The sequence below is a fragment of the Capricornis sumatraensis genome, chromosome 2, assembly GCF_032405125.1.
Source record: "Capricornis sumatraensis isolate serow.1 chromosome 2, serow.2, whole genome shotgun sequence".
NCBI lineage: Eukaryota > Metazoa > Chordata > Mammalia > Artiodactyla > Bovidae > Capricornis > Capricornis sumatraensis.
The window spans coordinates 48,887,918-48,904,693 of record NC_091070.1 but is presented as its reverse complement, the minus strand read 5'-3'; the positions used below and the strand labels follow the sequence as shown (position 1 = coordinate 48,904,693).

The 16,776-nt window shown below is 39.5% G+C and overlaps 1 protein-coding gene across 1 annotated transcript in view; it reads left to right on the top strand.

Moving 5' to 3' along the window:
* Window positions 1-10,120: 10,120 nt before the first annotated feature.
* Window positions 10,121-16,776, top strand: part of MNS1 (meiosis specific nuclear structural 1) — an 88,970-nt gene continuing 82,314 nt past the window's right edge. Inside the window, 2 exon segments of the mRNA XM_068992543.1 lie at window positions 10,121-10,348; window positions 11,104-11,325. Of these exon segments, the coding sequence (XP_068848644.1) occupies window positions 10,121-10,348; window positions 11,104-11,325 (450 nt within the window).

Sequence of the window (16,776 nt, the reverse complement as noted above, 5' to 3'; positions counted from 1 at the left end):
GACTACTAGAAAAACCATAGCTTTGACCAGACAGACCTTTGTCGGCAAAGTTATGTCTCTGCTTTTTAACATGCTGTCTAGGTTGGTCATAACTTTTCTTCTAAGGAGTAAGCATCTTTTAATTTCATGACTACAGTTGCCATCTGCAGTGATTTTGGAGCCCCCCAAAATAAAGTCTGTCACTATTTCCACTGTTTCCCCATCTATTTGCCACAAAGCAATGGGACTGGGTGCCATGATCTTAGTTTTCTGAATGTTGAGTTTTAAGCCAGCTTTTTCACTCTCCTCTTTCACTGTCATCAAGATGCTCTTTAATTCTTCTTCACTTTCTGGCATAAGGGTGGTGTCATGGCTTCATCTCAGTTCAATTTATACACAATACCTAAAGGGCAACCTTCTCTCTGTTCCTCTCTGACAGTATTGCCAATGGGTAGAGCAGTGGAGGTGATGTTAACATGCAGTAATGTGATCATTGACCCAAGGAGAGAGGGGAGCAAAAGGTTTACACCTCCCAGAAACTCTTTCAAGGCTCAACTGAAGCTTTTTATTTGTACTTTGTATTTTTTTCTCATGGCCTGTCTTTGCCACATACAGTGGTTTTGGGTATATTCAAGGAATTGTTCTAGGACTTATCCTGGATACCAAAATCCACAGATGTTATCCCATATACACTTCTTAGTATTCATGGTTTTGCACCTGCAGATTCAACCGACTAGCAATCCTATGGTACTGCAGTACTGTATGTATTTATTGAAAAAAAAATGCCTATAAAGTGGACCTTTGCAGTTCAAACCCATGTTGTTCAAGGGTCAGTTGTATATACCTTTTTGAACAGAATTTCCTTCCTCCATCTTACCTAAAGATGGAAGTCCCTTTGCTAGGGCAACCAGGAGTGCAGTATAAGGACTGTATGACTGAGAACTTGATTTCTACTTGGTCAGAATGCTGTTGACTTTTGTTGTTGTTCCCCTCACTATTGTGGATAAAAGCATAGCAACCAATCTGCAAATCCTTTTTTTCTCTCTCATAATTTTTGATAACCTACATGGTTTCTCCTTAGTTTATTTGTACTAACTAAATGTAGTGCTTCCCCCCTCAATAGATTCCCCATTTGAAGCATCCTTCTGATCATCCTAACATTCGGATTGCTACATTCTAAATGTAACATTAATCTTTCAATGTTTGTTTATTAAGCTCTGCTATGTTCGGGGTTCTATACTAACCACATTTTGGTAAAATTAGACAATGAGTATTGCATTTAAACTATTGCTGTGTGTGGTGTTCTGAAATATTAACTGCTTATTTTAAGAAGCAAATAGTATTGATATATTTAACTGCCTGATGAAACAGATAATCTATGTATTGATGAATGAAATACTTTGTGTATTTGATTAATGAGTAGTCTTAAAGTTACAAATTTTGTTGTTGTTCAGTCGTTAAGTCACATCTGACATTGCAACCCTGTGGACTGTGACCCACCAGGCTCCTCTGTCCAAGGGATTTCTGAGGCAAGAATACTGGAGTGGGTTGCTATTTCCTTCTCCAAAGTTACAAATATTTCCTTGCAAAAACTGAACCACTATTGTGATTTAGAAGTCCATTGTCATGATAGAGCTTACCTTCATCAAGTAACTAAACATTTAATGATCAGATTTGTACTCTTTTAATGTTTCAAAGACATCTGTATTTATTGATCTGTGAATATTTCAAATATATAATGTTGACTTGAGTCTATCCATACAACCAAAGAATTTGTCATTTGGATGCCAAGCAGTCAATTAGATTGTGTTAGGTAGTTAAGGAAATGAAGAAATCATAATGTATCTAGACTTTAGAGAAGTGTTTTGGGAGAATTCCCTCAGTGTATTCCTATAGAAGGATCTGCAAATATTGGTAGTATATTAGTAAAATTTGTGCATTGGTAAATAGTTGAATGACCTTACTCAAAGTTTGCTGCTCTAATTCCACCTGGAGAGGGACTCTTGTAGCGCATGTCAGGGCTGTGTTCTCCCAGTCTTACTCAACATTTTTATCCATGAAGTACTTGAAAATACAGAAGACATGTTTATCCAATTTGCAAATGATGTTGACTGAAAATATGCACATTGTAAGAGTTGTGATATCAGTTTTATTGGGGGCAAAATGAGGGCTATAGTCTGGGAGACAGCATCCCAGATAGCTCTGAGGAATTGCTCTGAAGAGGTAGGGAGAAGTTCAGTATTCTATGTGATTTTAGTGGAGGGGGTGCCTGCAGTCAAGCACACATGTAGAAGGTTACTGCAAGTTTCAGGAATGTTGCTGCTAGTCATGAGGAGTAGATGTCTCTATTAATGATTTTATTGCTTACTGCATATGAGAAGATGCAGGTATCAATAAAATCTCATAAAATCTTCTGAAAATATCTAACTATCTGAAAGCTTGTTCTGCCAGTTGTTCCCAGAGCACAGAGTGCCTCCTTTCTTATCTGCATCCTAAACTCCTTTTCGGGATGTGTTGCAGGTCAGTGACTGCAATGGCTAGTGACTTAATCCTTGTAGAGGTAGACGGCAAGTGCAAATTTTAGATAACAATTTAATGACTCGGGATTATCGAATTACTGGACAAGCATGCTACATGGATATCCTGGGGGTTTTTGGCATGTGTGTGTGGTTTTTTTTTTCAAATCATCTTTTTATATGGTTGCACTGGGTCTTAGTTGAGGCATCCGGGATTTTTAGTTGCACCATGCTCTTAGTTGTGGCTTGTGGGACCTAGTTCCTGACCAGGGATTGAACCCAGGTCCCCTGCATTGGGAGCACAAAGTCTTAGCCACTGGACCACCAAGGAAGTCCCTGCATGGATATTTTGGAGGAAAACAACAAGAATCAAAAATTGTGATCAAAAAAATAAAAAATTCCTGACTCCAAGATTGCAGGGATTAAGGGAAGGAAACTGGCTAGTAAACTTCTAAAAGATAAAGAAAGGAGAGAGGCAAATGTGAGAAAGGATATCTAAATACTCATAATGGTTAAAATCAAACATTAATTTAAAAAGGCAATGAAAAAAAAAAAAATGAAAAAAAAAAAAAAAAAAGGCAATGAATACTTCAAATGTTTTGTTTTTCTTCATTTTCACCCATGAAATTAACCAGAGATAGTGATTGTATCTGGAGAAGGCAATGGCAAGTCACTCCATTACTCTTGCCTAGAAAATCCCATGGACGAAGGAGCCTGGTAGGCTGCAGTCCATGGGGTCTCTAAGGGTTGGATATGACTGAGCGACTTCACTTTCACTTTGCACTTTCATGCATTGGAGAAGGAAATGGCAACCCACTCCAGTGTTCTTGCCTGGAGAATTCCAGGGACGGGGGATCCTGGTGGGCTGCTGTCTATGGGGTCGCACAGAGTCAGACATGACTGAAGCGACTTAGCAGTGATTGTATCAGTTAGGAATTACATTTGGATAGCTAATAGAATCCCAGTGGAACAGAGGACACAGAAGCTTAGACAGATGAGTTTACTTTTCTTTCAGACAACACGAAGTACTGAGCTAGGCAACCCAGGGCTGGTGTGGTAGCTCCATGATCATAAAGAACCAAGGTTCCTTCTATGTTTCTGCTATGCCATTCAGAGCATGTGTTAGCTCGTTGGCAAGATAGCTGGTGGACTTTCAGTCATCAGATAGTCTTATTAAGAAATACAGATAAACAAGCCCCCCTCCACCCCCCACCAACAAGAAAAAGCTCAGAGAAATCCATTTTGGCCAAAGTTTGAAGAAGAAATCTGAAGGGGTAGACATATAAGCTGTTGCAGTTCAGGTTGATGGTTTCAGACTTTCTTTAAAGGCTAAGAGAAAATAGTGAACACTTACCATTAAGAAAAGTTTTTCCAGTATATGAGACCCTCCCAAACCAGAGACTTAGTGTGCCAAGGTCTGTCTAAACTGCTGAGACTGGATCAAGGTAACAGAGGACCCCCTTCTTACCACTTCCTGGCTAGCAAGCAGGAGCCACCAAGAAGAGAGGTATGCTGCTGGGGAAGGAGATCAGTATGGAGAGACCCTCTGACATGCAGGAACCCAGGGAAGGCCCAAAGCTAAGGGTGAGTCAGGAATGTTGAGAGAAGCTCTCTGGAAAACCAACCCCCAACATAAGCACAAGATAACAGGAGAGAAATTTGAAGATACTGTGCACTGAAGATAATGTTCAAATCCAGTTTAATTCCTGACTCTACAAACTCAGCCTCCTACATTAATGGTAGGAGAATGGACATGCTTATTACCAGGCATAAATACGACTTAACTTAGTCTTTGCTGTCTTATACAAGATGTCTGTTATTCAAAAAGTATGACACACACCTGCATAAAAAGTACAAAAAAATATAAAAAGTATATTAAGATGAAGCAATCAACAGAACAAAATTCATATAACCCAGGTGGTGAAACTATCAGAAAAAGTTAAATACTATAATTAATATATTAAAGTCTCTAAAGGAAAAGATAGACAATATATGTGAGAAGATGAGTACTTTTAGGTGAGAAGATGGAAACTAACAGCTAATGAAAATGCTAAATACAAACTAAATGGTAATTAACATGAAAAATGCCTTTGACAGGCTCATCAGAGGACTTAATGCAACTGAGGAATGAGTTAGTAAGTCTGAAGATGTAAAAATAAAAATTACCTAAACTGAAACACAAAAAAAGATTGGATGAAGGAAAAATAGAGCATTTGAGAGCTTTGAGACAATATCAAATGGTCTAACATATGTGGTAATGTATATATTGTGGATTTACATATGTAAAAGTATGATAATAGCAGAAAAGATGGGATGGAGGAATTGACATTAAACTGTTTTAAGGTTTACAAATGACAAGTGAAGCAGAATTACAATATCTGAGTATTTAAATATATGTATCCATAGTAAATCATAGAGAAATCACTAAAAAATTAGAGGTATAAATAATATGCTGATAATGAAAATAAAATGGCATCACAAAAAATAAACAAAAAGAAGAAAGAAAAAGAGAAAAATGAATATATAACAGATACAACAAATATTTTTAAATTTGAAAAATTGTAGATATCAATCCATACAAACCCACGCTGCTGCTGCTGCTGCTAAGTCACTTTAGTCGTATCCGACTCTGCGACCCCATAGACGGCAGCCCACCAGGCTCCCCCGTCCCTGGGATTCTCCAGGCAAGAACACTGGAGTGGGTTGCCATTTCCTTCTCCAACGCATGAAAGTGCAAAGTGAAAGTGAAGTCGCTCAGTCGTGCCAACTCTTAGCGACCCAATGGACTGCAGCCCACCAGGCTCCTCTGTCCATGGGATTTTCCAGGCAAGAGTGCTGGGGTGGGGTGCCATTGCCTTCTCTGATACATAACCATAAAGCTATGTAAATGTCAATAGTATAAACATAGCAATTAAAGGATGGTAATAGTCAGATTGAATAAAAAAGCAGCACCCAAGGATATGCTATCTACAGACAATCCAATTTAAATATAAAAGATTAAAAGTAAAAGCATGGAGAAAGATACATTATATAAACGTTAAAACTGGTGTGCCTATATTAATATCAAAAAGACTTCAGAAAAAAGAATATTACCAGAGATAAAGAGGGTCATTTTAAAATGTTAATGTCAAAATGTTTTTAGGACCTCATAATCTTAAAGATGTATACATCTAACAATAGAGCTTTAAAATATATGTAGCAAAAAAAAAGAACTGAAAAGAGAAATAAGCAAATTTACAGTTATTCTTGGCTACTTCAACACTCCTCTCAGTAATTGATAAAGCATTTATCAATTGATAAAGCAATTACTGAGAGGAGTGTTGAGGATATAGAAAGCTTGAACAGCATTCCCAGTCATCTTCAACAGTGTTCTCAGTCACCTTGACCTTGTTGAACACCTCACCCCAAACACCAGATTATGTATTCTTTTCAAGAACATATGAAACATTCACCAGAACAGACTATATTCTGAACAATAAAACAAACCTCAATTAAAAAGATTTGAAGTCATACAAAGTATGTTCTCTGACCATAATGGAGTTAAACCAGAAATCAATAACAAAAAGACATCTGGACAATCTGAACTGTTGAGAAAGTCTACAAAATGCTCTTAAACAATTCATGGGTCAAAGAAGTCTTTGACTATTTTTAATTGAACAATTGAGAATCACAACACATCAAAATCTGGGGGAGGCAGCTAAAGCTAGGCTTAGAGGGAATTATAAGTTATACATTCATATTTGAAAGAAGATGGTCCTTTATTTTTTGGCATGTGGGATCTTAGATCCCTGACCAGGGATTGAATCCTTACCCCCTATGATGGAAACTTTGAGTTTTAACCCCAGTGTGTGTGTCTTAGTCACTCAATCGTGTCCAACTCTTTGCAATCCTATGGATTGTAGCCCACCAGACTCCTCTGTCCGTGGAATTCTCTAGGCAAGAATACTGGAGCAAGTAGCCATTCCCTTCCCTAGGGGATCTTCCCAACCCAAGAATCAAACCCAGGTCTTCTGAATTGCAGGCAGATTCTTTACTGTCTGAACCACCAGGGAAACCCTTTAAAACTCTGACCTCCAGAGAATTCCCAAAAAGGATAGTCTTAAAAATTTAAGTTTTCACCTTATGAAACTATAAAATTAAGAGCAAACTAAGCCCAAAACAAACAGAGAAGAAAATAATGATAGTAAGAGCAGAAAAGAATGGACTTGTAAATTTAAAAAAATAGAAATGATAAAACCAAAATTTGCTCTTTGAAAATATAAATAATATTGAGTTATAGCTGGTAGAGCTTTCTCCTGTGTGCATAACAGCAATACAATTTCAATAATTTATTCATTTAACAAATATTTATTTATCACTTACTATATGCCAAGTACTATTTTAAATGCTTGGAGAACACCAGTGTTCAAAATAACAACAACAACAAATTTTTGGAGAGTACTTGGTGAAGTTGTTAGAATAATGGGATTAAATGCAAACAGTAGTTGCATCCTGATTTCAAAATATTTTGTACTGTACACACCCTATCAATGGTTTTACTTTTGTAATAACTGAGTTTATAAGACTCCCAAAAGACAGAAACATAGTGTTCTCCCTACACACACACATTCACTCACACTCACATAAGTCCTCTTTTGATGTTAGAGAACAACTTGAGTTTAAGGTGAGGTCTGAGACAGTGAGACAGTGCACTAAATCGTGTCCGACTGTTGCAACCCCATGGACTGTAGCCTGCCAGGCTCCCCTGTCTATGGGGTTCTCCAGGTAAGAATACTGGAGTGAGCTGCCATTTCCTTCTCCAGGGTCAGGTCGAAAAGCCTATTAAGATTATCTACTTGCTATTCATCTCTGCATTTCAGTTTGGGAGGTTTCTATTGCTGTATGTTCTAGCTCACCGATTCTCTTTTCAGTGGTGTCCACTCTACTGATATCCTGTTAAAGGCATTCTTCATTGTTACAGTGTATTTGATTTCTACAATTTCCTTTGGATTCTTAAGAGTTTTCATTTCTCTGTTTAAATTACTCTTTCATTTGTATGTTGTCTGCTTTTTCTGTCAGATCCTTTAGTTTATTAATCATGCTGCTGCTGATGCTAAGTCGCTTCAGTCATGTCTGACTCTGTGCGACCCCATAGACGGCAGCCTGCCAGGCTCCCCTGTCCCTGGGATTCTCCAGGCAAGAATACTGAAGTGGGTTGCCATTTCCTTCTCCAGTGCATGAAAGTGAAAAGTCAAAGTGAAGTTGCTCAGTCGTGTCTGACTCTTCGCAACCCCATGGACTGCAGCCTACCAGGCTCCTCCATCCATGGGATTTTCCAGGCAAGAGTACTGGAGTGGGGTGCCATTGCCTTATTTTAAATTCTTGTTTAATCCCAAATGTGTGTGATGGCTGAGTCTAATTCTGATGCTTACTTTGCTTTTCAGAGTGTACTTTCCCTTCCCTCTTAACAGTCTACCATTAGCCTTCTAATTTTTTGTTGAAAGCTGGACATGGTATATTGGGTAACAGGGAATGAGGTAAACAGGGCTTTGGAGTGCGATATCTTTATTATATGGCTATGAGTTAGACTGTGTTTAATTTTGGTATAGCTGTAGGTTCCAGAGGCTTCATATTCCTCTCATGTGTTTGTCTCATGTTGTCTTTGGATTCCCTACAAATCCATTGTTAGACAGAGGGAGGGTTTTCATGTATTTGTGAGGAGGATGGCCATCTTCCCATCTTACTCCCCTGCCATCTTCTGTCTACCAGAGTGAGTGTTTTGGAGGACTTCAGCTGCAGTCAGCTGTTATACACTGGAGCATTGTTGGTGTGGTGATAAAATGTGGGAAAGGGGAAGCATTCTATGATTTTATGATTAAATCTTTCAGTAGAGCTGTGTCCCTGGGCTATGACCTTCACAAATATTTCTTAGATTCCATTTTGTCCACTTAGATGAGACAGGAAGGCTGGAGGAGGCTGGAGGCAGAGAGATATCCTTGCCCCAGGTGAAATAAGGTGCTGGTGAAATCTTTTCCTCTGGAAAATAGGTCTTTATTGCAGAGAAGGCTCTAGACATATTTCCAGAGGGTTGAATATTAAACTGTGAAATGCTTCTTCTTCTCAATCCCCTGTTGGAGCCATGGGAGGCCATTCTTGGTTTTTCATTGTGAGAACCTGCTGAGATAACTGGAGGCAAAACCTATGGAAGTGTAGGGACCTCTCTCATACTGCAGTCCCCACTAGTGTCACTGACATTAATTCATACTCAGTCTCTAGAAATCCATAAAAATTAAAATTTAATTATTCCTAATTCATGGCTTCAGGGGCTCCTGGTCCAGATAAGCAGGTCTTGACTGTGACTCTCTGTATTTACCTCTCCATATTTCAGGGTGGTGGGTTGCCCTTTGACCTCAGCTGTATGATGAATGCAAGAAAAGTCATTAGTTTCAAGTTTACCCAGCTTTATGTGGTAGTCAGGAGGGAAGTGAAAACTTCCAAGTTTTTATATTTTGGAGCTTAAACTACTATTTAAGCAGACATTGCAACACAAGATGGACTTTAATTTGATCACACAGACTAAGCCAAGTTCACAGACTGCTGCTGCTGTTGCTGCTGTCACTTTAGTCGTGTCCGACTCTGTGCGACCCCATAGGCGGCAGCCCACTAGGCTCCCCCGTCCCTGGGATTCTCCAGGCAAGAACACTCGAGTGGGTTGCCATTTCCTTCTCCAATGCATGAAAATGCAAAGTGAAAGTGAAGTCGCTCAGTCGTGTCCGACTCTTCACGACCCTATGGACTGCAGCCCACCAGGCTCCTCCGTCCATGGGATTTTCCAGGCAAGAGTACTGGAGTGGGGTGCTATTGCCTTCTCCGAGTTCACACTCTAACTACCTTAAAAATTTTTTTAATTTTAGTTTTGACAAGATTTCTATAAATGTCATCTCTAAAATCAATGTATTTGACTGATTTCTCTGACCCATTCCTGTTCTTAAGTTCTTCCATTTAAAACGGACTTCACTGTCTTAACTTTCCAGTAAAATAAACATGACCAACATCCTGCCATTATATATCTACTCTCTTTTTGGTTCCTGGAATGAGATCCATGTGGCCCATGTCTTTATTCCTTCAGGTTACCAGCAGCTTCTGTGGGCCACCCACAGTGGTTATTAATCAATAATTATGCACCGTGACGGTGCCTCCCATTGGTGAGGACGTAGGCGGTCATCAGCCCTGTACAACATGCAGTGAGGTTGAAATATGTTCTGTGTAAGGAAAGTGCCTTTGGTCTCATGTCTTACAGAGGTGCTTAGTTGCTCAGTTGTGTCCGACTCTTTGTGACCCCAGCGACTGTAGCCCACCAGGTTCCTATGTCCATGAGGATTCTCCAGGCAAGAATACTGGAGTGGGTTGCCATGCCCTCCTCCCGGGGATCTTCCCAACCCGGGGGTTGAACCCAGATCTCCCGCATTGTCTTACATAGGAGTTTGCCGTATTTCTCAGTAAACAGTTTCTATATTTCAACTTGGTTCCAAACTCCACTAAGCCCACACTTCGTCCCTTGAGGGGAATCTTGGGCTCCTAACAGACTGCAAGGGCTTTGCACCATGATACATGCCTCCTTTAAACCGCCTGCCTCCTTTAAACCTATGGTGGAGCCCTTCTGCCAGCCTCTCAAGAAACTCAATAGTGAATGGGTACTGCTGCGTCCAATGGGAAGCGGCGACATTGCGCGTAGTCAAGGTTCGGGCGGGCACTCCTCGGTGGCGGTTGCTGGGAAACCGCGTAGATACCGGAGAGCCCTGCTGGTGTTTAGGTTTGCCGCTGGCGGTTATAGCCGCCCAAGAGGGAGAAGGGCAGTTTCGTCTGCCGAGATGGTAAGCATGCCGAAACTACTCTGTTGTCTATTGATTTAATTCTAGTTTAGAGCCAGCCTGCTTCTAAAAAAGGATTTGAAGTGCCTAATCTGAGAATTAAATGGGAAAACCGTAAATCTCAGAGACCTCAGGTGCTACTGTTTAAGCGACGCGCGTGCTGGCTGTCGCCCACCCCCGCCCCGCCCTTCATTAGATCTGCCCGGCAAAAAATTTTGCTTCCCACGTTTCTGGAAATTTGGGAGATGTTTAAGAACTGCTGAACAAATGAGTGGAAATAAAGCTCCAGGAGAGAGCGAATGAATAAATAGCGGGTTGACTTATTTAATGTGTATTAGAAAAACGTGAGCAGCTTTTGAACCGCACTTCACGGCCAAGGGGGAAACAGTAGAGGATGGAATGAGGATAGTGGTAGAGAGCTGGGTATGTAGAACTCACCCGCGCGTCTTAGAATTCTAATATGGCTGTTTATTGGCTGAGGAAACTTGAGTCAAGTTGGTTTAACTTTCCATGCCTCATCTATAAGATGGGGAACACAAATAGTACCTGCTTCATTAATACATCTTAAAAAATTTTTTTTGATCTACCACATTGCTTTTTTGTTATGTCTCTGAATTTGGAGAGGAAGCCAAACGCCTTTCGTTTATTACAGTTTCATTTGTTTCTGGGGCTACATCAATGTATTGTTACAAATTAGATCCTGGAATACCAAAGTATGCTTTTTGTTTGTTTGTTTTGTTTTCCCTTCTCCATTTTAGGCTTCCGAAAGGAGTACTTTAAGCTTCAGTGAAAGGCATCAGGAATTAGTAGATATAAACTATTGCAAAAAATTGCATGTTGAGGCACTACAAAGGCTACAGAATCAAACCAGGGACCAAATGGTGCAGAATGAGAATGATGACCGGGCTGAGCGCAAAAGGTTCCTCAGATTATTACAGGATGAACAATTTGAGTTGGATATGGAAGAGGCCATTCAAAAGGTAAGTTTTACTATTCATTCTGACATCATTTTTCTCTTCATTTTCTCTTTGGAAACAATGAAAGCCAACTGTTAATACTGGAATGGAGCGGATAGGATAAACATCAGGCAAAGGATGCCTCCCTGTGAGTCAGCCCAGTGTAATGGTAAAAAGCTGGGGTTTTGGAGCTAGTGTGCCTTTGAGTCCTGGTACTGGATATGTTAGCTATGGAACCTTGCTTTTACTAAGTAAGTTGCTTTTACTTTGTCTGCCTCCTTGAGAAAATAAGAATAATAATAGTACCTACATCATAGGATTGTTTTAATAATCAGTTAGTACTATTTTAATAATTAATATAGGCAAAGCTCTTAGAATAGTGCCTGGAAGAGTAAGCACTCAGGAATTTTTTTCCTTAAATGTGAAATCTCTAATTACTGACTTCCATGCTTTAAATCTAGTTCTGTTGCCTTCCATAAAATTCTAAAGACAAAAATTTAAGAACACCTGTTTTGAATTTACAGATATTAAACATGTATTTTAAGTGGTAGAAAATGAACACGTATATTAGCTGTGAATTTACTTTGTCTGGAACTTCTCTGGCAGTCCAATGATTTAGACTCCATGCCCCGAATGTAGGGAACATGGATTTGATCCCTGGTTGGGGAACTAGGGTGCCATAAAATGCTGCCGAAAAAGAAAGAAAGAATTACAGTGTAATACGTAAGTATGTAACAACTAAAGTTTGGAGACAGCATTTGAGTGGAAATTTCTGAATATTTTAAGGGATGAGGGAGGTAGAAAAAGGGAAACCAACAAGAAAATAAGGAGTTCTTATAAATGTGAAAAAGTTATCTAATATTTATGTATTCTTTTAGTGTCTGCTGTATGGTCAACATTTTGTAAGGTATCAGTTCAGTTCAGTCGCTCAGTCGTGTCCGACTCTTTGCGACCCCATGAATCGCAGCACGCCAGGCCTCCCTGTCCATCACCAACTCCCGGAGTTCACTCAGACTCGCGTCCATCGAGTCAGCAATGCCATCCAGCCATCTCATCCTCTGTCGTCCCCTTGTCCTCCTGCCCTCAATCCCTCCCAGCATCAGAGTCTTTTCCAATGAGTCAACTCTTCGCATGAGGTGGCCAAAGTACTGGAGTTTCAGCTTTAGCATCATTCCTTCCAAAGAAATCCCAGGGCTGATTTCCTTCAGAATGGATTGGTTGGATCTCCTTGCAGTCCAAGGGACTCTCAAGAGTCTTCTCCAGTACCACAGTTCAAAAGCATCAATTCTTCGGTGCTCAGCTTTCTTCACAGTCCAACTCTCACATCCATACATGACTACTGGAAAAACCATAGCCTTGAGTAGATGGACCTTTGTTGGCAAAGTAAAGTCTGCTTTTCAATATGCTGTCTAGGTTGGTCATAACTTTTTTTCCAAGGAGTAAGCGTCTTTTAATTTCATGGCTGCAGTCACCATCTGCAGTGATTTTGGAGCCCCCAAAAACAAAGTCTGACCCCGTTTCCACTGTTTCCCCATCTATTTCCCATGAAGTGATGGGACCAGATGCCATGATCTTGGTTTTCTGAATGTTGAGCTTTAAGCCAACTTTTTCACTCTCTACTTTCACTTTCATCAAGAGGCTTTTTAGTTCCTCTTCACTTTCTGCCATAAGGGTGGTGTCATCTGCATATCTGAGGTTATTGATATTTCTATATTGTAAGATATAGGGAATGGCAAAAACAAGTTTTAAAAGTGGTATTCATCCTTCTGAGTTTCAAATTTCAGAAGCTTAGACATGACTTTTTAACCCTGGGCAAGAATATTCTTAGGGATTAGATTTTTTCCCCCATTCTTTTTATTCTTATTTTTTCTTTAGTTTTTAAGAAAATCCCAGGTATTGTATCAAGTCTCTCTTGCATACTTCAGTATACATCTTATAAAATATGGATTTTTTTAAACATAGCAGCATAATGCCACTATCTTACCTAATAAAATTATCAATAAATAAATTCTAGGCATCATTCAATACCATTCCATAGTCAAATTTCTGATTGTGTTAAAAGACAGATTTTACAATTCAGTCAAGATCCAAACAAGGTTCATACAGTATATTTGGTTATGTCGGATCCCTCTTAATCTAAAACAGCCCTTCCCTTGTACTTTATTTCTTTAACTTCATGCTTTTAACTTGTTTTTAACATGTATTTAACTTGCTCAGTCAGTTGTTTAATAGGATATCCCACTTTCTGTATTTATTTATTTGCTTTCTCAATAGTTCCTTTACTTTGTTCCTCTATCTCTTATATTTCCTTTAAATGAAAGTTAGCCCTAAAGGCGTGATTAGGTTTCAGTTTAGTTGCTCAGTGTTGTCCGACTCTTTTTTTGTGTTCCAAGATCACAAGTTTCATTTAGTTGTCAGGTCTCTTTGGTCTCCACCAGTCTTAGTGTCCTCCATTCTATGAGAATTCCTCCCTTTTTCTTGCCTTTCCTGACCTTGACTATTTTGAATACTGTAGTTTTTTTTGTTACGTTAGTTTTTCTGTTGCTGTGTATCAAATTACCACAAACTTTGCAGCTGAAAACAACACTCCTTTGTTGCCTCCCAGTTTCTGTTGGTCAGAGTCCAGATGTGGTGTAGCTGGATTGTCTGCTTGGTCTCACAAGGCTAAAAGCAAGGTGTTGGCTGGGATGCATTTTCATATGGAACTTGGGGCCTCTTCTCAGCTCACTTACTTAGCAGAGTTCGTGTTCTTGTAGTTTTAAGACTGAAGTTTTCATCTCCCAGAGGTTGCTGACATTCCCTGCCACATGACCCTTCTCTACACATGAAGTTTACTTACTTTCTGGCACCAGGAGGTATTCCAGACTCAGCCTATTCTTTCCTTGCCTTGGAATCAGCCAGTTCTCCAAGGAGACTTGGTTCTTTTCAGTGGAGAATGATATTTAGAAACCAAGGTCTGAATGATAGATGTACTCATTTTTAGTGTGACACTGTAAGGGGAAAGAACTAGAAAATAACCATACACACACATCTGTGTTTACATTTATGTCTGTGTCTATCTGCATGTGTTTATTAATAAAACAAGCCATGAGTCTGTGTTGGTACTGCTGACTCCAGTCTGCCTCTACAGGGGTCACTTTTGTCTTTCCCCTTTTGTTATTTATTTGTAATTGCATTCTCCCAACAAAAAGAAATCTGGCTCTCATTATCTGTAATATATTTACTTATTATTTCAACTTCAGAATACAGATAGTTTCAGAATTGCTAATCTGCACCCTTGTGAACAGCACATTTACTTACTATATTATAGATTTGGGTACAGTTCTTTGTGTCTTTCGCTTTGTCAAACACTTTATTACAGTTATTTTGGTCCACTCCTGCCTTTCTACTTCATTGTGGTTATTTGATTGATTTTTATTTGTTTTGTGATTGTTTTTAATACAATTAATTTGTTATAGTCAACATTCATTGTTCTCCCCACATCTGATTTTTTTTGTTTTTTAATGTTGAACTAGTTACACATCCTTGGGAAGGTGCAAAGATAGTGTGGGAGTACCGTCCGCTCGCCCCTGGACAGTTTCTTTCATTGATTACATCTTGTATAACTGTACTGCAATATCAAATCCTGGAAAGTGGCATTGCTGCATTATGCTTATGTACTTCTGAGTCATTTTATCAAAGGTATACATTTATGCAACCACCACCTCATTCAAGAAACAGAGCTATTCCATCCCCACCAAGACCTCATTCATGATACCCCATTGTAGTCACACTCTTCCTTCAGTCCCCACTATGCCACCAATCACTAATTTGTTCTCCATCTTTATAATTTTGGTATTTCAAGAATGTTATTAAAAACTGTTGTGTAAACAGTCGTGTGTGATTACATATATATATGGAATCATATGTCTGTCTCTTTTGAATAGGCTGTTTTTATTCCATATCATGCTCTTGAGATTCATTTTTTAAAATATTTATTTTTGATGATTGGTATACAGTATTGGTTTGATTTGTCATACTATTAATCATTGGTGTACGTATGTCCCCTCCTTCTTGAATCTCCCTCCCATCCCCTGCCCATTCCCAACCCTCTAGGTTATTACAGAGCCCCAGTTTGAGTTCCCCCGAGTCATACAGCAAATTCCTGTTGGCTACCTATTTACATATGTTAGTGTATATGAATCCATGCTGCTCTCTCCATTTAGCCAACCCTCTCCCTCTTCTACCTCACTCTTATCCTTAAGTATGTTCTCTATATCTGCATCTCCAATGTTCTCTAGGTAAGCAGTCTCCAATGCTGCTCTGCCAACAGATTCATCAATACCATCCTTCTAGATTCCATATATATGTGTTAATACATGATATTTGTTTTTCTCTTACTTAGGTTACTTCTCTCTGCATAATAGGTTCTAGGTTCATCCACCTCATTAGAACTGACTCAAATGTGTTCCTTTTATGGCTGAGTAATATTCCATTATATATATGTGCCATAGCTGCTGCTGCTTTTTTTGGAGTGGGGCACTTTATTTTTTAATGGAAGGATAATTGCTTTACAGAATTTTGTTGTTTTCTGTCAAACATCAACAAGAATCAGCTCTAGGTATACCCATGTCCCTCCTCCCGAACCTCCTCCCATTTCCCTCCACATCCCACCCTTCTAGATTGTCGCAGAGCCCCTGTTGGAGTTCCCTGAGTCATATAGCAAATTCCTGTTGGCTATCCATTTTATATATGGTATTATAAGTTTCCATGTTACTCTCTCCATACTCTCCCTTCTTCCCTTCCCCCATGTCCATAGGTCTGTTCTCTATGTCTGTTTCTCCATTGCTGTCCTGCAAATAAATTCATCAGTACTATCTTTCTAGATTCAGTATGTATGTGTCAGTATATGATACTTATATTTCTCTTTTTGACTGACTTCACTCTGTATAATAGGCTCTAGGTTTGTCCGCCTCATTAGAACTGACTCAAATGTGGTCCTTTTGATGGCTGAGTAATATTCCATCATATATACGTACCACAGCTTCTTTATCCATTCACCTGTCAGTAGACATCTAGGTTGATTCTGTGTTTTGTCTGTTGTAAATGGTGCTGCAATGAACATTGGGGAACATGTCTCTTTTTCAGTTTTGGTTTCTTCAGGGTATATGCCTAGAAGTGATATTGCTGGTACATATAGTGGTTTTTGAAAAGTGGAAAGTGAAAGTTGCTCAGTTGTGTCTGACTCTTTGTGACCCCGTGGACTGTACAGTCCATATGACCTCATGGACTATACATATACAGTCTATGGAACTTTCCAAGCCAGAATACTCAAGTGGGTAGCTTTTCTCTTCTCCAGGGGATCTTCCCAACCCAGGGATCAAACCCATGTCTCCCACATTGCAGGTGGATTCTTTACCAGCTGAGCCACAAGGGAAGCCCAAGAATACTGGAGTGGGTAGCCTGTCCCTTCTCCAGTAGATCTTCCCAGCCCAA